The 22050-nt window shown below is 42.9% G+C and overlaps 1 protein-coding gene across 3 annotated transcripts in view; it reads right to left on the bottom strand.

The window, feature by feature from the left end:
* The window catches only part of camk2a (calcium/calmodulin-dependent protein kinase II alpha), a 75742-nt gene that overhangs the window by 16875 nt on the left and 36817 nt on the right, over positions 1–22050 (bottom strand). For all 3 annotated transcript variants that reach the window (XM_072661515.1, XM_072661514.1, XM_072661516.1), the window contains exons 3-7: positions 14120–14179; positions 8151–8205; positions 6818–6883; positions 4933–5005; positions 2823–2925 (exon numbers count right to left, since the gene is read on the bottom strand). In XM_072661515.1, coding sequence (XP_072517616.1) covers positions 2823–2925; positions 4933–5005; positions 6818–6883; positions 8151–8205; positions 14120–14179 — 357 coding nt within the window. The remainder of the gene's footprint in view (positions 1–2822; positions 2926–4932; positions 5006–6817; positions 6884–8150; positions 8206–14119; positions 14180–22050) is intronic.

Below are 22050 nucleotides of genomic sequence, written 5' to 3' on the forward strand. Positions count from 1 at the left end.
GAACTACTGAAACACTACTGAAACCCTGAACAACTGAAACACTACTGAAACACTGAACTACTGAAACACTGAACTACTGAAACCTACTGAAACATTACTGAACTACTGAACCATTTCTAAACCACTAAACTACTGAAACCCTGAACTACTTAAACCCTGAAATACCGAAACACTGAACTACTGAAACCCTGAACTAATGAAACCCTCCTGAAACCCAGAACTACTGAAACACTACTGAAACCCTGAACTACTGAAACACTACTGAAACCTTGAACCCTCGTGAAACCCAGAACTACTGAAACACTAAACTACTGAAACCCTAAACTAATGAAACCCTCATGAAACCCAGAACTACTGAAACACTACTGAAACACTACCGAAACCCTGGACTACTGAAACACTACTGAAATCCTGAACTACTGAAAAGTTACTGAAAGCCTGAACTACTGAAACACTACTGAAACCCTGGACTACTGAAACCATGAACTACTGAAACACTAGTAAAACACCACTGAAACCCTGGACTACTAACACACTACTGAAACCCTGATCTACTGAAACACTGAACTACTGAAACCTACTGAAACATTACTGAACTACTGAACCACTACTAAACCACTGAACTACTGACACCCTGAACTACTAAAATCCTGAACTACTGAAATACTACTGAAACCCGGGACTACTGAAACACTACTGAAACCCTGAACTACTTAAATCCTGAAGTACTAAAACACTGAACTATGGGAAAACTGAACTACTGAAACACTGAACTACCGACACACTGAACTACTGAAACCTACTGAAACATTACTGAACTACTAAACCACTACTAAACCACTGAACTACTGAAACCCTGAACTACTAAACCACTGAACTACTGAAACCCTGAACTACTAAAACCCTAAACTACTGAAACACGGAACTACTGAAACCCTGAACTATTGAAACCCTACTAAAACCCTGAACTACTGAAAGACTGAACTACTGAAACTCTACTAAAACACTGAACTACTGAAACACTACTAAAACACTGAACTACTGAAACCCTGAAGTACTGAAACACTACTGAAACCCTGAACTACTTAAACCCTGAACTACTAAACCACTGAACTACTAAAACCCTGAACTACTGAAACACTACTGAAACACTATTGAAACTCAGAACTACTGAAACACTACTGAAACACTATTGAAACTCAGAACTACTGAAACACTACTGAAACTCAGAACTACTTAAACCCTGAACTAATGAAACCCTCCTGAAAACCAGAACTACTGAAACACTACTGAAACCCTGAACTACTGAAACACTACTGAAACCCTGAACTACTGAAACATTCCTGAAAGCCTGACCTACTGAAACACTACTGAAACCCTGAACTACTGAAACACTACTAAAACACTACTGAAATGCTACTAAAACAATGAACTACTGAAACACTACTGAAACACTACTGAAACACAGAACTACTTAAACCCTGAACTAATGAAACCCTCCTGAAAACCAGAACTACTGAAACACTACTGAAACACTGAACTACTGAAACGTTACTGAAAGCCTGACCTACTGAAACCCTGAACAACTAAAACACTACTGAAACCCTGAACTACTGAAACACTACTAAAACCCTGAACTACTGAAACCCTGAAGTACTAAAACACTGAACTATGGAAAGCCTGAACTACTGAAACCTACTGAAACATTACTGAACTACTGAACCACTACTAAACCACTGAACTACTGAAACCCTTGACTACTGAAACACTGAAACACTTAGAAACACTAAACTACTGAAACACTTCTGAAACACAACTAAAATCCTGAACTACTGAACACTACTGAAACCCTGAACTACTCAAACACTACTGAACTAGTAAAACACTACTGAAACACTACTAAAACCCTGAACTATTGAAACCCTGAACTACTAAAACGCTGGACTACTAAAACACTACTGAAACTCTGAACTACTAAAACACTACTGAAACACTGAACTACAGAAACACTACTGAAACTCTGAACTACTGAAGCGCTACTGAACTACAGAAACACTACTGAACCACTGAAACTCTGAACTACTGAAATGCTACTAAAACACTGAACTATTAAAACCCTGAACTACTGAAACCCTAAACTACTAAAACACTACTGAAACTCTGAACTACTAAAACACTACTGAAACTCTGAACTACTAAAACACTACTGAAACACTGAACCACAGAAACACTACTGAACTACAGAAACACTACTGAACCACTGAAACTCTGAACTACTGAAACTCTACTAAAACACTGAACTATTGAAACCCTGAACTACTGAAACCCTGAACTACTGAAACCCTAATATCAATATTGATATTTGATATAATTCTTATATATGCTGAATCATTCACACTAGAAACTAAATCTACTTAATTGTAGATGATTAATTCAGTGTGGATATTTAATAATTCTTACAATTAGTTAATAATTAATAGTAAATACTGAATACTGCATATAAATATGCATGAAAAAGTGTAGATACTGAATAATTAATAGTAATTTATGAATAATTGATTTCTATTAGATATTGAATAATTCATAATGGATAATGAAATCATGCACTGGGCAGTGAGTTGTGGGTTCTGAGTGTTATGAAGGAGGGGTAATGGCTTTGAATCCCTGAGAGTCTGAACTGATACAGTAACTGATTACACAAATGATTACAAATGTCTTGTGTGCGGTCACATGATGTCCCCAGACTGGGGGAGTCCTGACGGTGGGGCACTGTGGCCTTGCTGGGGTTTGAACAAGCAGTTTTATTTGAAATCACTCATTACCAAACCACGCCTGCTGGTCCCCTTCAACCTCAATGGCCAGGCCAAAGTCTGCTAACTTCACAGCAGCACCTTTGGACTTGGAGGCCAGGAGCAGGTTCTCCGGCTGGAGACACACAAACAGAACCAGAAATGTACGTTAAAATCAGAACAGTTGTTGCAGAGAGAACAGAGCTCAGAAAATATCATTAGAATCCCAAAGAAATCTGCCCACCCACTTCCTGCCCACACAGCCAGCGTCTACTTCTCATTTTCAGCTGCGTTCTCTTTTACAGCGCTCTTCAGCCCACACAGAACCATCTGAGCTTTTATTCCCGGCTGGAGCCCACAGCTCTGCGCCGCACACAATAACGCACCTCATTCATCTGCACTCATTACATACATTTACGTGGATGAGCGTCTGAGACGAGCGGTTAAGCCCTGCTCTGAGTTTAATATCACCAGCAATATCTGAACACATTGTACCGCCCTGCAGAACCAGAACCGTCCACGCTGTACTCAGTTCTAATGCAGATTGGTGCTGGAGAAGAAGTTCAACTGCTTCCCTAAATAAACCTGGTCCGAGATTCAGAACCTCCTCAGAACCTCAGCAGGACATGCCCAGCACATCGCCCCCCAGTGTTGATGTATGCTGAATGGATAGGGTAAACTGCTGTGGACTGAATGGAGAATTGGTGTATGTTTGGTGCTGAAGGCTCTCTCTCTCTCTCTCTCTCTCTCTCTGCAGCCCACACACTGCTGGAACTCACCACTAATTATGTCACATTTCATAACTGCAGAGAGACCACCCCCAAATCAGCTCCTAAACACACTTAGTTTATATAATGATCTGATACACCAGAACCAGAACCAGAACACAGAACCAGTACTGAGCTGCCAGCTCACATTTGTGCTGTTCTGTAATTTTGAGTGTTTGATTTAATATCTGCTGTTTCCATCAAATCATTCAATATACTCTCAAAACTACCCAGAGAAATCTTAGCCCATAATAATCCCAGCATTCGACTGTTGACCTGCTGGAGATGCTGAAAAGCTAAAGGCTGAAGTGCTAAAGGCTGAAGACTGAAGTGCTGAACGCTGAAGTGCTGAAGGCTGAAGTGCTGAAGACTGAAGTGCTGAAGACTGAAGTGCTGAAGACCGAAGTGCTGAAGACCGAAGTGCTGAAGGCTGAAGTGCTGAAGACTGAAGTGCTGAAGTGCTGAAGGCTGAAGTGCTGAAGACTGAAGTGCTGAAGACCGAAGTGCTGAAGTGCTGAAGGCTGAAGTGCTGAAGACCGAAGTGCTGAAGTGCTGAAGACTGAAGTGCTGAAGGCTGAAGTGCTGAAGACTGAAGTGCTGAAGACTGAAGAACTGAAGTGCTGAAGGCTGGAGTGCTAAATGCTGAAGTTCTGAAGAGCTAAAGGCTGAAGTGCTGAAGGCTGAAGTGCTGAAGACCGAAGTGCTGAAGTGCTGAAGACTGAAGTGCTGAAGGCTGAAGTGCTGAAGTGCTGAAGACTGAAGTGCTGAAGACTGAAGAACTGAAGTGCTGAAGGCTGGAGTGCTAAATGCTGAAGTTCTGAAGAGCTAAAGGCTGAAGTGCTGAAGAGCTGAAGCTGGAGTGAAGTTGTAGCTCCGTGACTTTACTGATCAGTAACTACAGGCAGAGCAGAGCAGACCGGCTGAGCTGTTCCTCAGTGAAGGAAAAAAGGACAGTGAGGAAAAGCCAGGATCCACCACTGATTCTGAAGAGTTTAGGGAGTTAAAGGTCTAAGTAACTCACTGATGCATCAGCAGGACCTCTAGCGACCCCGAGTGGAAAATAACAATAACCAATAATAGATAACACAACAACAGCAGTGTGTTCTCAGGAAGTCTGCTGAGCTCCTTTTCTGGGACGGGATGTTGGTGTAAGTAGTAGTTTTAAAAAAGTTGAGGAGTTTATCAGGTCTCTAAGCTCCTCCCCTCCAACAAACCCCCAACCCCACCCACCCGAAGTCCGACACAGGGGTGGAACAGAATTGTTTTATATTCCTGATCTGCTATAAACACACACGCAAACACACACACATACACGGACGGGAGAAATACACACTGGAGAGCTGTGTGGTCTAGAATATGTGATTTTAAAAACCTACCTTTAAGTCTCGATGGACCACACCCATCTGATGACAGTGCAACACCGCCTCCAAAATCTGCTGAATACAGTGACTACACACACACACACACGCATTGTTTTAAAGATTATAATGTTCTACAGCTTTTCTTTTATAAATATTTAATTTAAAACTGAATATGAATGAATTTCATGATGGAAAGAAGAACATACTGTTAATGACTTTATTTATTTTTATTTATTTACTGTAGTATAATTATAATGTTAATACAGTTTTTAATACTATTTATTAATAGTATTAGCATTAGTATTTTAGTATTAGTATATAGTATTAGTATTAGCACTGTCTCACATGTATTATTATTATTATTATTATTATTATCAGTGTTTGTTTGTTTGTTTATTCAGTGTTTGTGTTTCCTCTTCTATGTGGGTCATTCTCTATGATTCATCTGCAGATGTTGGGAAGTCAGGGCTGAGGAGCCGAGGGTCGGAGTCCGGAAGAGTGAGCAGATTCCCTGGCACTTAACAGGTGAGCTGGATCAGGTGGGCTTTAGCAGGAAAACCATGAAACTGTGCAGAAATTTGACCCTCAGATCCGAAGTTTCCCACCCTGATGTAAGGGGGTCATCTTGCTAAGCCTCAGCCCACCACCAGTGGGAGTCAGAGAGCCTTAATTAGTTAAGCACTGTGAGAAAGGCTTGCTTAAAGCTTGCTAATGGGCTGAACTGAGATCAGTAATAGGGCATTTTCACACTTGGACCGTACCCGAGTTCTCACCTGGGTTCTGGGTTCGTTTGAGGAAAGGGCACAGTATCACTGTTTGCTTTTACACAAAAAAAAATTCCACTGAACCGCAAATTGATCACATGATTTTATCTTAGGCTAAATGGACCTCGACTCACTGTTGCATTCCTTCATTTCTGGGATACAGACACTCAGGAGTCATAGGTCAAAGCAGTCACCTGACAAACTGAACCAATACAGGAGCAGATAACTGGGGAGCAAACCCCAGAGCACCGCTTTCAGGGGTTCTTTTCTGTTATCACATGGGGGTTCTGTTTGTAGGATGGCCTGCCCCTGGATCCATTCCCAGGTTCCCCTCCAGCGGTGCAGTGATAGCTGCAGGGTGTAACAGTCAGCCACATTCTCCTCAGTGAGATGAATTTGTGGTGTTTACTGATGTCAGTCAGTGTCTGTGTGTTTATGCAGGGCCATCCTGGTCAGGTCTACAGCTGGCTAATGAAGCGGGGTGGTGGTGGTTGTGGTGGTGGTGGTGCTGAGGGTGAGGAGCAGATATAAATAGCTGCAGAGTGGAGTGTAAACTGATTAGAGTGTGTTGCTGCACTCTGGGGGGTCGCGGCCTCGTCTGATTGCCATCATTAGCTCTTTTTAAAACTGTCATTTGAACCCAGATAATCGATGGCTTTACAGCAGCTCTGTTAGTCTGTTAGACTGGAAACACACTGCAGCTCTAATCAGTGTATTTATTTATTGATTAATTGTCTATGATGAACAACACACTCAGACACGAGAGGCGAGGGGTTCGGTCAGTGGAAGACATCCACCCACAAATACACTGTAGAGATGTTAAAGCAGGTGTGTATACAGGTTTAGCCTAAATGGGTGGGGCTAAACTGCTGTAGGCTGAATGGGTGGGGCTAAACTGCTTTATATTATATGCAGTATAAATCTGCAGTGTTCAGAATGGAGCAGATCTGAGTGGTTGGAGGTGTCAGCAGATGGAGCAGGTAAACATTTACAAATCAGTAGAGCAGAGAAACAGAATGTTCTCCAGCAGCTTTACTGCAGGAACACCCAATAAGTTCATGTTGATTTACTGTGGAGGAACTGGGACTGTGTGTGTGTGTGTGTGTGTGTGTGTGTGTGTGTGTTTGTGTGCTTACCTGGCATCTGCCTCACTGTAATATTCTCTGGCAACGATGTCCTCAAACAGCTCACCACCCGTCACTCTGCAGAGCACAAACACACCTCAGGGTTTAAAGCTCAGGCTGATAGTCCACCAGTGGCCTGAATTCCTGAATTCCTACACAAGCGTCCTGAAGTGCACGTAAGCAAGTCTGTTAGAGTGTACTGAACAACTCCACACAGGCTGAGGCTCAGTAAAGCCGAGGTGCTTTTCTAATCCACCAGCGTCTGTGTTTTATTTTATTATTTATTTTATTTATTTTAGTCAACAATAAAAAATGGTGAAAGGCCAGACCAGGGTACCGCAGGAAATTCATTAGGAAAGCCATGAATGAAAGCTAAAATGTAAGATTCCTGCTCCCAGTTTTTAACTCAGTTCTTCTTCCAGTTGCTGAAACTCCCTCTAAGCCTCTAAGCGAGCTCATTACTGCCCTCACTGAGTGGATCATCACTGTACTCTATATCAGTGGATCCTCCAAAGCACTGGAAGCTCAACACGTCAGCACAGTGATACAGTTTTATTGTGGAAAAGCTGCGCTGTTAGCCAAAATATAGATGTTAGAAAACCCGGTTAGAGCGCTCCAGACGAGTGTGTGTATAGATAACAATATATAGATATAATAATCATCATCATCATTTTTCATCGTCTTTCTGTTTGAGCTCTGGTCTGGAACACACTAAAAGCATCATGACCTCAAACAAATGTAGAGATCAGATGTGTCTGAGAACTGCAATCAAACAATCAGACATAATATTAAAACCACTTGCCTAATATTAAGAAGACATGAACTCCACAAGACCTCTGAAGGTGTCCTGCTGTGGTGTCTGACACCAAGACTAACATTAGCAGCGAATCCCTTAAGTCCTGTAAGCTGTGAGGTGGGACCTCCATGAGCATCACTGAACGTTGGGTGTTCATGACCCATTCGGGTGGGCATGCTGGTTCCCTGGTTGCCCTTCCTTGGGGCACTTGTAGGTAGGTACTGGCCACTGCATACTGGCAACACCCCACAAGACCTGCCTGATGTTCTGGAGAAATTCTGACCCAGTCATTGTCTAGAACATCACAGTCTGGTTCTTGTCAAAGTGTTTCAGATTGTTACACTTGTCCATTTGTCCTGCTTCATCACCTTCATCACCTTCAAGAACTGACTGTTCCCCTGCTTAACAGGAGACACTGGACCCAGATCACCAGTGTTCTTCACTTCACCTAGCAGTGGTTTTAATGTTATGGCTAATATGTTTAATAAAGGTATCATTTTAGCAGACTGGTTACTTTTCTTTTAAAGATAAAAAAGGAAATTCACGTACAGGTCGAAGATCAGGTAATGATGTCCCTCCTCTGAGATGCTGTCATGCAGACGCACTGGAACAGAGATATTAGTAATGAGTGTCCGTCACACAGCAGCTCACATTCCCAACTCATAATTATCTCCATTATCTCCAGTCATCAGCAGAACAGGCCTCTCCGCCGCTCCCCCTCCCTGTCGGCGGGCTTTTCTCTTCTCCTGAACAGAACAATAGCAGTAAATCCTGCAGCTCAGTCTAACACTGACACTGATGCTGGCGCACCGCTCCCCGAGACATCTGCGGCCAAATTAACAGAAACAGACAGAGGAACATCCCGTTCTCTCAACACTCCAGAACCTGGATAAACAACAGAGCATCGTCAACTCTAGCACACACACACAGACAGACAGACATCCATATTCACCATTATTGTAACCCATCCATGCAGTGAACACACACACACACACACTCTAGTGAGCAAACACACACAGTGACAGTGAGCACATGTGCCCGGAGTGGAAACAGTGGCAGGCTTACATTCACTGAAGCAGATCTCACTGCATAGGAGTGATTCACTGTCACTCCATACTGAATAATTTAATACTGGATACTAAATAATTCATACTAGATACTGAATAATTCATACTGGATACTAAATAATTCATAGTAGATACTGAATAATTCATACTTGATACTGAATAATTAATACTGGATACTAAATAATTCATAGTAGATACTGAATACTTCATAGTGGATACTGAATAATTCATAGTAGATACTGAATAATTCATACTGGATACTGAATACTTCATAGTAGATACTGAATAATTCATAGTAGATACTGAATAATTCATACTGGATACTGAGTAATTCATACTGGATACTTAATAATTCATAGTAGATACTGAATAATTCATACTGGATACTGAATAATTTATACTGGATACTGAATAATTCATAATAGATACTGAATAATTCATACTGGATACTAAATAATTCATAGTAGATACTGAATAATTCATACTGGATACTGAGTAATTCATACTGGATACTGAATAATTCATAGTAGATACTGAATAATTCATACTGGATACTAAATAATTCATAGTAGATGCTGAATAATTCATACTGGATATTGAATAATTCATACTGGATATTGAATAATTCATATTGGATACTAAATAGTTCATAGTAGATACTGAATAATTCATACTGGATACTGAATAATTCATAGTAGATACTGAATCATTCATACTGGATACTGAATAATTCATATCATAATAAGTCATTTTTTAGAATTGTTTTTCAGGGCGAGACTCAAATGTGGCTCTAGGATCTATATCTGGTCAATATTAGTGATGAAAAAATGCTAAAATAAAGAAAGTGTGAGGATGAGGCAGGTGGTGGAGCTGAGCTGTGTTTCTGCTGCCTGAGTGTTTAAATGTCCTGCAGTTCTGATTATCTGTGTTTGAGTACAAAACAGCCCACCAGCACACCGCCCCCCCCTCCCCTCCCGGAGTGTGTGTGTGTGTGTAGGTGTAGTGTGTGTGCTCTCAGTGGCGAGAGGCCGTGTGGATGCGGCAGTGTGTGGGTGCTGAAACTGAAGCGCAGAAGAACAGAAGAGAAGAGAAGCTGCCGTTGGATAACTTCACCTGACAACATCACTGCATAGCAACAATTACATAACGCAGCACCCGCCATCACTCACACTGTCTCTCAGAGACGCCATGTGATACACAAACACCTGACTTCCTGTGTCTGCTGTTCTGCTGAGGATCCCCTTGTTCCTCACATACTTTACACTTAAAATGGTAGAGAACCTTTTATACTGCTGTTGGCTGAATGGGTGGAGCTATAATGCTGTAGGTGGAATGGGCGGAGCTATAGTGCTGTATACGGAGTAGGCGTGTCTGAACTGAAGGCAGTCTTTTCTGATGTTGGCTGTTTAGAAGAGAACATGTGTGATAAGTGTGATTTTTGTAATTCAGTCAGGGCTGCAGCTTCAGCACTGTGTGTGTGAGCGATGTTCAGTAGTTTGAGTGTAAATGAGCAGGTATAATAAAGAACCTGGGTAAACAAGGCTCTTTATATTTAGAGCTGAGAGTGTGATTAACTGGCAGATACAGAACAGCTAAAACCCACTTCTTCACGCCCACTAAAAAGAACTGTAAATCAGCCAGCACAGTACAGCCAGAGGACCACCCACATCCACCTGCACTACTGTCTGAGGAGTCAGTGCAGCAATGTACGCAATCTCAGGGTCACTGCACCTGCACCGTATCACTCTATTAACCCTCAGACCTGCAGGTTCTGTTATCTTACTATTCCTACTCCATCTACACACACAGGACCTTCACACTTCTTAATCAAATCACAAAGTGTCACAAAGCAGCTTTACAGAATCAGTAATCAGTAAAAAGACAAGAAATCAACAACAGAAGAAAACATGAAAACCTAAGACCCCCAGTGAGCAGCCAAAGACCACCGTGCAGAAAACTCACAAAGAGGGACCCGACCCATCCTCCTCTTATGATTATTCATCATCTACAATGAAATATGCAATATCCACTATGTCTTACTGACTATCCCACTATGAATTATAGAAAAACTATGATGCTTTTTTCCACATCCAATATTCTGTTTCCACAATCAATTATTCAGTCATTATTATTCAGTAATGTTGGTGAATGTTCAGATTTAAAATGGGGGTGAAATGATTTAAATCTCTGGGTTTTTTGTGGTTCTGTGGTTCTCTGGTCGGGTTGTGAACAGATCAGTGGTTCTGTGTGTTGAAAAGGGAAGTGGGTGATGGGACTTTCTGACCTCCAGCATGTCTGATCAGCTGACCTGAGGGAAGGGAACAAAGCTGTTGCTCCCACCGGTTTCTTTATAGAGTGTGGGACAGTTTTGGCAGTTTAAACAAAGTCACCCCACCCGGTTCAGCAGCGAGGAGCGCTGGCGTTCACCCGGCCTGAAGCAGAGTAATGTATTCAGCGCTCGCTCCCTTGCAAGACTGGAGACTGAAGCTGTCAGGCGGAGTGTGACGGGTGTTTAACACACTCTCCGTTTGCTGATTCAGAACTCGCTTCTTTACTGAATTCATCCCAGACAGAACCTCACTGCTGTCCTCGTCTGATACCCGGGCCTTTATCAGTAACTGATGTGATCAATTATCTAATGCTTCACAGTGATCACAACGATCTCTACAGTCTGCAGTATTGTCTCACTGTAAACCTTTAGAGTTCTACAGCTCAAACGTCTCCACTGCTGAAGAACTGGAACTTGTACTCGTTTATCAGCTCTACAATCCTCTGAGTCATATCCCTCTTTAACAGAGTAGTCCAGCCTGTATTTCTGCTGGTAAATACACTTTTACACTTTTTTCAAGCTAAATTCCTTATTCGGCAGCAGCTGACACAGGAAGTTAAACGATGAGCAGAACTAGCTCCTGGTGGAAGGAGCTTCTGCTGCAGACGAAGCTTTAAGGGTGTTCAGGTTTCTTCCAGCTTTGCTTTGCTCCTTCTTCCTGCAGATCTGCTTCAGCTTCTTCAGGCTGGTTGGAGGACTGTTTAAACAGTACCACAGACTGAGATCTGGACTGAGATCTAGACTGAGATCTGGACTGAGATCTGAACCTGGCCGCTGTAGAACTCTGTTTTGTTGTTCAGCCACTCCTGTGTTGTTTGATCTTGTGTTCAGGATCATTGTGTTCAGAAGATTGTTCAGTAGTCAACCTGCATCTCCCTATATACCGGCCATCCATCCACCCCTCAGTTTTAATAAGGTGCCCAATCTCCACTGAGGAACAGCATCTCTTCATCATGAGAAAAAGATAAAAGTAAAGTCATGTGGGGTTAAAAGTCCCACCTGATTGGACAGATTTGTTGATTATAACTCAGACCAGATGGAGGTGGGGTGTTGGGTTTTCCACAATGTGAAGCAGAGTGACAGCACTGTAACTCTGTCTGTGGATTACTGTAAAACACTGAAACCAGTGCTGTGATATAACTGGTGAGTCTGTGTGTGTGTGTGTGTGTGTGTGTGTGTGTGTGTGTGTGTGTGTGTGTGTGTGTTGGGGGTGGGGTGGGGGTATATAATGGCGTCAGGAGCCTGATGTTAAACCGACGGTTCTGTTCAATAATTAAAGAAATAATTAAAGATTCAAAGCTGATGATAAAGCAATGCTACAATACAAAACAGCACCAGAAACCATAACTATTACCATAACTACTATTCATGTTATTTCTTCTTTGTTCTCTGTCTCTGTCCTTTATTAAGTACTAATTATGTAAAGCTGCTTTGTGACGACAACAGTTGTAAAAAGCTCTACAAATAAATTTGACTTGACTTGACTTGACTATTACCATGACTTCAACTGTAACCATAACTATTAATATAATCATAACAACAACTATAACCATAATTAGAACTATAACTTGACTATAACTATAACTATAGCCATAATCACTATTAAACTCCACCATGTGATACACCAGCATTTTCCACCAATCCAATCCAAGGTCTCTGTGGTATTACCTGACATCCTTAGACCTGAACATCTTAAGAGCACCTTAAGGGTTCCACACTGGTAGAACTCCACTAGTGATATCAGAGTTCTTCACAGTGGACCGTGGTGAGAGATGAAGCTTGTGTTGCAGCGAGGGATCAGAGGAAAATTTCTAATAAGACAGACAACCTTCAGCCTTCTGCTCGCAGATCTGTTCTTTAGCTTCCAATCTGGACCTGTCTCATACACACTCCTAATGTGTTCACAGGAGTGTGTGTGTGTGTGTGTGTGTGTAACAGAGAGGGAGCTGGCGCTCTGGGCTGAACACTGGTGAGAGAGAGAGTCTGGGATTAATAATGCAGGCAGTTTGGGAGGCTTGGAAGACACCAGAGCTGAAGAGCAGCCTCTTCATCATCAAATTAAACACCCCCCCCCCCCAAAACTCAAACACACACACAAACGGTTCGGGTATATTTGGTCATTTTTACAGAGTCTGTATATCTGATGGATCATAATCACAATCCCATTCCACACTGCCTGACCACTGAGAGCAGCACAGCCCAGAGCACCAGGCCTCCTCCCCCACGGTTCACAGCTGGGATGGAGTTCTGTCACTTCTACATTAGTATCTTTGCTGATTGTGACCAAAACGTTGTATTTTGCCTTTATGAGCGAACAGCACTTACCTAGCTTTTCTAGACCCAAGATTTCTTTACAGGACTGTAAATCATACACTTCTATATCCCACTCTACCTAACCGGTACTGAGCTTCAGGACATTAGACACAATGACGACACGACAGAATAAGAGGGAAGCTTGAACCCCCTCTGCTCCGTGACTTTACTGATCAGTAACTACAGGCAGAGCAGAGCAGACCGGCTGAGCTGTTCCTCAGTGAATACAGTGAGGAAAAGCCAGGATCCCGCTGAGTCTGAAGAGTTCAGGACGTCAGTAAAGCAGTCCAGTCTCTACCTCACCTCAACATCTGGAGTTTACTATGAGAGTTTTTACAGTTCAAATACATATGATCAATATGAGTTCAAATCCAATCAAATGTGTATAGAGTTTTTAACAGCTGGCTTTCCCAGTAAAAGGACAGGAGATCAATCATAAAATCCCAAACCCCCCAAAGACCACCGTGCAGGAGAACCCCCTCAGAGCTGGTGGAAGAAACCTTTGGAGGAACCAGGACCCACCAAGACTGATCTACTGCTCAGGTGTGCAGCATAATCGGAATATCATATAATGACAGTAAAGCTGGTCAGAGGAAGCAGAGGAATGATGGGTAATAATGATGCCAGCACTTTAGAGTGTGTTCTACAGGTACAGCCTCTAAGTACATCTAGCTTCTACAGTGAGAAGAACTGTGTGAGTACTGTAGTGAGTTTGATCCTCCATTCACACACATCAGTTCAGCAGGTTCTCTAAAGTTCAGCAGTTGCACAGACAGTGGATTTTGAGGATGGACGGTAACTGGACTTGCCTATGTTGGGATGCTTGAGCAGTCGACAGATCCTGGCTTCTCTGTCCAGCTTCTGGTGATCTGAAACACACACAGAAAAATCAGAAACAGCAGAAGAATGAGAAGCTCTGACCGCTGCTGGGGTAAGGTCAGGGCCTCTTCAGTTAACTGACAGTAGACTGCAGACAGCCTTAACAGAGCAGATGAGCAGAGCAGTGTAATCTTATTACAGGTTCCCCACATAATCTTATGACAGCTTCCCCGTGTGTATAAATAAATGTCTACAGACACTTGTCAACAAACAATTTGGAGTTCCACCACCCAGCTCCACTGAAACAATAAAAGGCAATAAAAAGAGTTCATATATTATAATTCATGTACAAGACGGCACTGTAGAGTTTTGAGGAATGAATAGGATGTAGGAATCTTGGGTGTTAAAGAACAGTCAACAAAGTTGTGTAAACAGTGACTATATACATCAACTCTAAACAGGAGCTCTATACAGCAACTTTAAACAGCACCTCTAAAACAAGCAGCTCTAAACAACAGCTCTACACAGTGACTCTAAAGAGCAGCTCTTCACAGTGACTCTAAAGAGCAGCTCTTCACAGTGACTCTAAAGAGCAGCTCTACACAGTGACTCTAAAGAGCAGCTTTACACTGTGACTCTAAAGAGCAGCTCTACACAGTGACTCTAAAGAGCAGCTCTTCACAGTGACTCTAAAGAGCAGCTTTACACTGTGACTAAAAAGAAGCTCTACACAGTGACTCTAAAGAGCAGATCTACACAGTGACTCTAAAGAGCAGCTCTACACAGTGACTCTAAAGAGCAGCTCTACACATTGACTCTAAAGAGCAGCTCTACACATTGACTCTAAAGAGCAGCTCTACGCAGTGACTAAACAGCAGCTCTACACAGTGATTCTAAAGAGCAGCTCTACACTGTGACTAAAAAGCAGCTCTACACATTGACTCTAAAGAGCAGCTCTACGCAGTGACTAAACAGCAGCTCTTCACAGTGACTCTAAAGAGCAGCTCTACACAGTAATTCTAAATTCTAAAAAAAAGAGCAGCTCTACACAGTGACTAAACAGCAGCTCTACACAGTGACTCTAAAGAGCAGCTCTACACAGTGACTCTAAAGAGCAGCTCTACACAGTGACTCTAAAGAGCAGCTCTACACAGTGACTAAAGAGCAGATCTACACAGTGACTAAAGAGCAGCTCTACACAGTGACTAAAGAGCAGCTCTACACAGTGACTAAAGAGCAGCTCTACACAATGACTAAAGAGCAGCTCTACACAGTGACTCTAAAGAGCAGATCTACACTGTGACTAAAGAGCAGCTCTACACAGTGACTCTAAAGAGCAGCTCTACACAGTGACTCTAAAGAGCAGCTCTACACAGTGACTAAAGAGCAGATCTACACAGTGACTAAAGAGCAGCTCTACACAGTGACTAAAGAGCAGCTCTACACAGTGACTAAAGAGCAGCTCTACACAATGACTAAAGAGCAGCTCTACACAGTGACTCTAAAGAGCAGCTCTACACAGTGACTAAAGAGCAGATCTACACAGTGACTCTAAAGAGCAGCTCTACACAGTGACTCTAAAGAGCAGATCTACACAGTGACTCTAAAGAGCAGATCTACACAGTGACTCTAAAGAGCAGATCTACACAGTGACTAAAGAGCAGATCTACACAGTGACTAAAGAGCAGCTCTACACAGTGACTAAAGAGCAGCTCTACACAGTGACTCTAAAGAGCAGATCTACACAGTGACTAAAGAGCAGCTCTACACAGTGACTCTAAAGAGCAGCTCTACACAGTGACTCTAAAGAGCAGCTCTACACAGTGACTCTAAAGAGCAGCTCTACACAGTGACTAAAGAGCAGATCTACACTGTGACTAAAGAGCAGCTCTACACAGTGACTAAAGAGCAGATCTACACAGTGACTAAAGAGCAGCTCTACACAGTGACTAAAGAGCAGATCTACACAGTGACTAAAGAGCAGCTCTACACAGTGACTCTAAAGAGCAGCTCTACACAGTGACTCTAAAGAGCAGATCTACACAGTGACTAAAGAGCAGATCTACACAGTGACTAAAGAGCAGATCTACACTGTGACTAAAGAGCAGCTCTACACAGTGACTAAAGAGCAGCTCTACACAGTGACTCTAAAGAGCAGCTCTACACAGTGACTCTAAAGAGCAGCTCTACACAGTGATTAAAGAGCAGCTCTACACAATGACTAAAGAGCAGCTCTACACAGTGACTCTAAAGAGCAGCTCTACACAGTGACAAAAGAGCAGCTCTACACAGTGACTAAAGAGCAGCTCTACACAGTGACTCTAAAGAGCAGATCTACACAGTGACTAAAGAGCAGATCTACACAGTGACTAAAGAGCAGCTCTACACAGTGACTAAAGAGCAGCTCTACACAGTGACTCTAAAGAGCAGATCTACACAGTGACTAAAGAGCAGCTCTACACAGTGACTAAAGAGCAGATCTACACAGTGACTAAAGAGCAGCTCTACACAGTGACTAAAGAGCAGCTCTACACAGTGACTCTAAAGAGCAGATCTACACAGTGACTAAAGAGCAGCTCTACACAGTGACTCTAAAGAGCAGCTCTACACAGTGACTCTAAAGAGCAGCTCTACACAGTGACTAAAGAGCAGCTCTACACAGTGACTCTAAAGAGCAGCTCTACACAGTGACTCTAAAGAGCAGCTCTACACAGTGACTCTAAAGAGCAGATCTACACAGTGACTAAAGAGCAGATCTACACTGTGACTAAAGAGCAGCTCTACACAGTGACTAAAGAGCAGATCTACACTGTGACTAAAGAGCAGCTCTACACAGTGACTCTAAAGAGCAGCTCTACACAGTGACTCTAAAGAGCAGCTCTTCACAGTGACTCTAAAGAGCAGCTCTACACAGTGACTCTAAAGAGCAGCTTTACACTGTGACTCTAAAGAGCAGCTCTACACAGTGACTCTAAAGAGCAGCTCTTCACAGTGACTCTAAAGAGCAGCTTTACACTGTGACTAAAAAGAAGCTCTACACAGTGACTCTAAAGAGCAGATCTACACAGTGACTCTAAAGAGCAGCTCTACACAGTGACTCTAAAGAGCAGCTCTACACATTGACTCTAAAGAGCAGCTCTACACATTGACTCTAAAGAGCAGCTCTACGCAGTGACTAAACAGCAGCTCTACACAGTGATTCTAAAGAGCAGCTCTACACTGTGACTAAAAAGCAGCTCTACACATTGACTCTAAAGAGCAGCTCTATGCAGTGACTAAACAGCAGCTCTTCACAGTGACTCTAAAGAGCAGCTCTACACAGTAATTCTAAATTCTAAAAAAAAGAGCAGCTCTACACAGTGACTAAACAGCAGCTCTACACAGTGACTCTAAAGAGCAGCTCTACACAGTGACTCTAAAGAGCAGCTCTACACAGTGACTCTAAAGAGCAGCTCTACACAGTGACTAAAGAGCAGATCTACACAGTGACTAAAGAGCAGCTCTACACAGTGACTAAAGAGCAGCTCTACACAGTGACTAAAGAGCAGCTCTACACAATGACTAAAGAGCAGCTCTACACAGTGACTCTAAAGAGCAGCTCTACACAGTGACTAAAGAGCAGATCTACACTGTGACTAAAGAGCAGCTCTACACAGTGACTAAAGAGCAGATCTACACAGTGACTCTAAAGAGCAGATCTACACTGTGACTAAAGAGCAGCTCTACACAGTGACTCTAAAGAGCAGCTCTACACAGTGACTAAAGAGCAGCTCTACACAGTGACTCTAAAGAGCAGATCTACACTGTGACTAAAGAGCAGCTCTACACAGTGACTCTAAAGAGCAGCTCTACACAGTGACTCTAAAGAGCAGATCTACACAGTGACTCTAAAGAGCAGATCTACACAGTGACTCTAAAGAGCAGATCTACACAGTGACTAAAGAGCAGCTCTACACAGTGACTAAAGAGCAGATCTACACTGTGACTAAAGAGCAGATCTACACAGTGACTAAAGAGCAGCTCTACACAGTGACTCTAAAGAGCAGCTCTACACAGTGACTAAAGAGCAGATCTACACAGTGACTCTAAAGAGCAGCTCTACACAGTGACTCTAAAGAGCAGATCTACACAGTGACTCTAAAGAGCAGATCTACACAGTGACTAAAGAGCAGCTCTACACAGTGACTAAAGAGCAGATCTACACAGTGACTAAAGAGCAGCTCTACACAGTGACTAAAGAGCAGCTCTACACAGTGACTCTAAAGAGCAGATCTACACAGTGACTAAAGAGCAGCTCTACACAGTGACTCTAAAGAGCAGCTCTACACAGTGACTCTAAAGAGCAGCTCTACACAGTGACTCTAAAGAGCAGCTCTACACAGTGACTAAAGAGCAGATCTACACTGTGACTAAAGAGCAGCTCTACACAGTGACTAAAGAGCAGATCTACACAGTGACTAAAGAGCAGCTCTACACAGTGACTAAAGAGCAGATCTACACAGTGACTCTAAAGAGCAGATCTACACTGTGACTAAAGAGCAGCTCTACACAGTGACTCTAAAGAGCAGCTCTACACAGTGACTAAAGAGCAGCTCTACACAGTGACTCTAAAGAGCAGATCTACACTGTGACTAAAGAGCAGCTCTACACAGTGACTCTAAAGAGCAGCTCTACACAGTGACTCTAAAGAGCAGATCTACACAGTGACTCTAAAGAGCAGATCTACACAGTGACTCTAAAGAGCAGATCTACACAGTGACTAAAGAGCAGCTCTACACAGTGACTAAAGAGCAGATCTACACTGTGACTAAAGAGCAGATCTACACAGTGACTAAAGAGCAGCTCTACACAGTGACTCTAAAGAGCAGCTCTACACAGTGACTAAAGAGCAGATCTACACAGTGACTCTAAAGAGCAGCTCTACACAGTGACTCTAAAGAGCAGATCTACACAGTGACTCTAAAGAGCAGATCTACACAGTGACTCTAAAGAGCAGATCTACACAGTGACTAAAGAGCAGCTCTACACAGTGACTAAAGAGCAGATCTACACAGTGACTAAAGAGCAGCTCTACACAGTGACTAAAGAGCAGCTCTACACAGTGACTCTAAAGAGCAGATCTACACAGTGACTAAAGAGCAGCTCTACACAGTGACTCTAAAGAGCAGCTCTACACAGTGACTCTAAAGAGCAGCTCTACACAGTGACTCTAAAGAGCAGCTCTACACAGTGACTAAAGAGCAGATCTACACTGTGACTAAAGAGCAGCTCTACACAGTGACTAAAGAGCAGATCTACACAGTGACTAAAGAGCAGCTCTACACAGTGACTAAAGAGCAGATCTACACAGTGACTAAAGAGCAGCTCTACACAGTGACTCTAAAGAGCAGCTCTACACAGTGACTCTAAAGAGCAGATCTACACAGTGACTAAAGAGCAGATCTACACAGTGACTAAAGAGCAGATCTACACTGTGACTAAAGAGCAGCTCTACACAGTGACTAAAGAGCAGCTCTACACAGTGACTCTAAAGAGCAGCTCTACACAGTGACTCTAAAGAGCAGCTCTACACAGTGATTAAAGAGCAGCTCTACACAATGACTAAAGAGCAGCTCTACACAGTGACTCTAAAGAGCAGCTCTACACAGTGACTAAAGAGCAGCTCTACACAGTGACTAAAGAGCAGCTCTACACAGTGACTCTAAAGAGCAGATCTACACAGTGACTAAAGAGCAGATCTACACAGTGACTAAAGAGCAGCTCTACACAGTGACTAAAGAGCAGCTCTACACAGTGACTAAAGAGCAGCTCTACACAATGACTAAAGAGCAGCTCTACACAGTGACTCTAAAGAGCAGCTCTACACAGTGACTAAAGAGCAGCTCTACACAGTGACTAAAGAGCAGCTCTACACAGTGACTCTAAAGAGCAGATCTACACAGTGACTAAAGAGCAGATCTACACAGTGACTAAAGAGCAGCTCTACACAGTGACTAAAGAGCAGCTCTACACAGTGACTAAAGAGCAGCTCTACACAGTGACTAAAGAGCAGCTCTACACAGTGACTCTAAAGAGCAGATCTACACAGTGACTAAAGAGCAGCTCTACACAGTGACTCTAAAGAGCAGCTCTACACAGTGACTCTAAAGAGCAGCTCTACACAGTGACTAAAGAGCAGCTCTACACAGTGACTCTAAAGAGCAGCTCTACAGAGTGACTCTAAAGAGCAGCTCTACACAGTGACTCTAAAGAGCAGCTCTACACAGTGACTCTAAAGAGCAGATCTACACAGTGACTAAAGAGCAGATCTACACTGTGACTAAAGAGCAGCTCTACACAGTGACTAAAGAGCAGATCTACACTGTGACTAAAGAGCAGCTCTACACAGTGACTCTAAAGAGCAGCTCTACACAGTGACTCTAAAGAGCAGCTCTTCACAGTGACTCTAAAGAGCAGCTCTACACAGTGACTCTAAAGAGCAGATCTACACAGTGACTAAAGAGCAGATCTACACTGTGACTAAAGAGCAGCTCTACACAGTGACTAAAGAGCAGATCTACACTGTGACTAAAGAGCAGCTCTACACAGTGACTCTAAAGAGCAGCTCTACACAGTGACTCTAAAGAGCAGCTCTTCACAGTGACTCTAAAGAGCAGCTCTACACAGTGACTCTAAAGAGCAGCTCTACACATTGACTCTAAAGAGCAGCTCTACACAGTGACTCTAAAGAGCAGCTCTACACATTGACTCTAAAGAGCAGCTCTACACAGTGACTCTAAAGAGCAGCTCTACACAGTGACTCTAAAGAGCAGCTCTTCACAGTGACTCTAAAGAGCAGCTCTACACAGTGACTCTAAAGAGCAGCTCTACACAGTGACTCTAAAGAGCAGCTCTTCACAGTGACTCTAAAGAGCAGCTCTACACATTGACTCTAAAGAGCAGATCTACACATTGACTCTAAAGAGCAGCTCTACACAGTGACTCTAAAGAGCAGCTCTTCACAGTGACTCTAAAGAGCAGCTCTTCACAGTGACTCTAAAGAGCAGCTCTACACAGTGACTCTAAAGAGCAGCTCTACACATTGACTCTAAAGAGCAGCTCTACACAGTGACTCTAAAGAGCAGCTCTACACATTGACTCTAAAGAGCAGCTCTACACAGTGACTCTAAAGAGCAGCTCTACACAGTGACTCTAAAGAGCAGCTCTACACAGTGACTCTAAAGAGCAGATCTACACATTGACTCTAAAGAGCAGCTCTACACAGTGACTCTAAAGAGCAGCTCTTCACAGTGACTCTAAAGAGCAGCTCTACACAGTGACTCTAAAGAGCAGCTCTACACATTGACTCTAAAGAGCAGCTCTACACAGTGACTCTAAAGAGCAGCTCTACACATTGACTCTAAAGAGCAGATCTACACAGTGACTAAAGAGCAGATCTACACAGTGACTAAAGAGCAGCTCTACACAGTGACTAAAGAGCAGCTCTACACAGTGACTCTAAAGAGCAGCTCTACACAGTGACTCTAAAGAGCAGCTCTACACAGTGATTAAAGAGCAGCTCTACACAATGACTAAAGAGCAGCTCTACACAGTGACTCTAAAGAGCAGCTCTACACAGTGACTAAAGAGCAGCTCTACACAGTGACTAAAGAGCAGCTCTACACAGTGACTCTAAAGAGCAGATCTACACAGTGACTAAAGAGCAGATCTACACAGTGACTAAAGAGCAGCTCTACACAGTGACTAAAGAGCAGCTCTACACAGTGACTCTAAAGAGCAGATCTACACAGTGACTAAAGAGCAGCTCTACACAGTGACTAAAGAGCAGATCTACACAGTGACTAAAGAGCAGCTCTACACAGTGACTAAAGAGCAGCTCTACACAGTGACTCTAAAGAGCAGATCTACACAGTGACTAAAG

This window comes from Salminus brasiliensis, chromosome 18, assembly GCF_030463535.1.
Source record: "Salminus brasiliensis chromosome 18, fSalBra1.hap2, whole genome shotgun sequence".
In the NCBI taxonomy this organism is placed as follows: domain Eukaryota; kingdom Metazoa; phylum Chordata; class Actinopteri; order Characiformes; family Bryconidae; genus Salminus; species Salminus brasiliensis.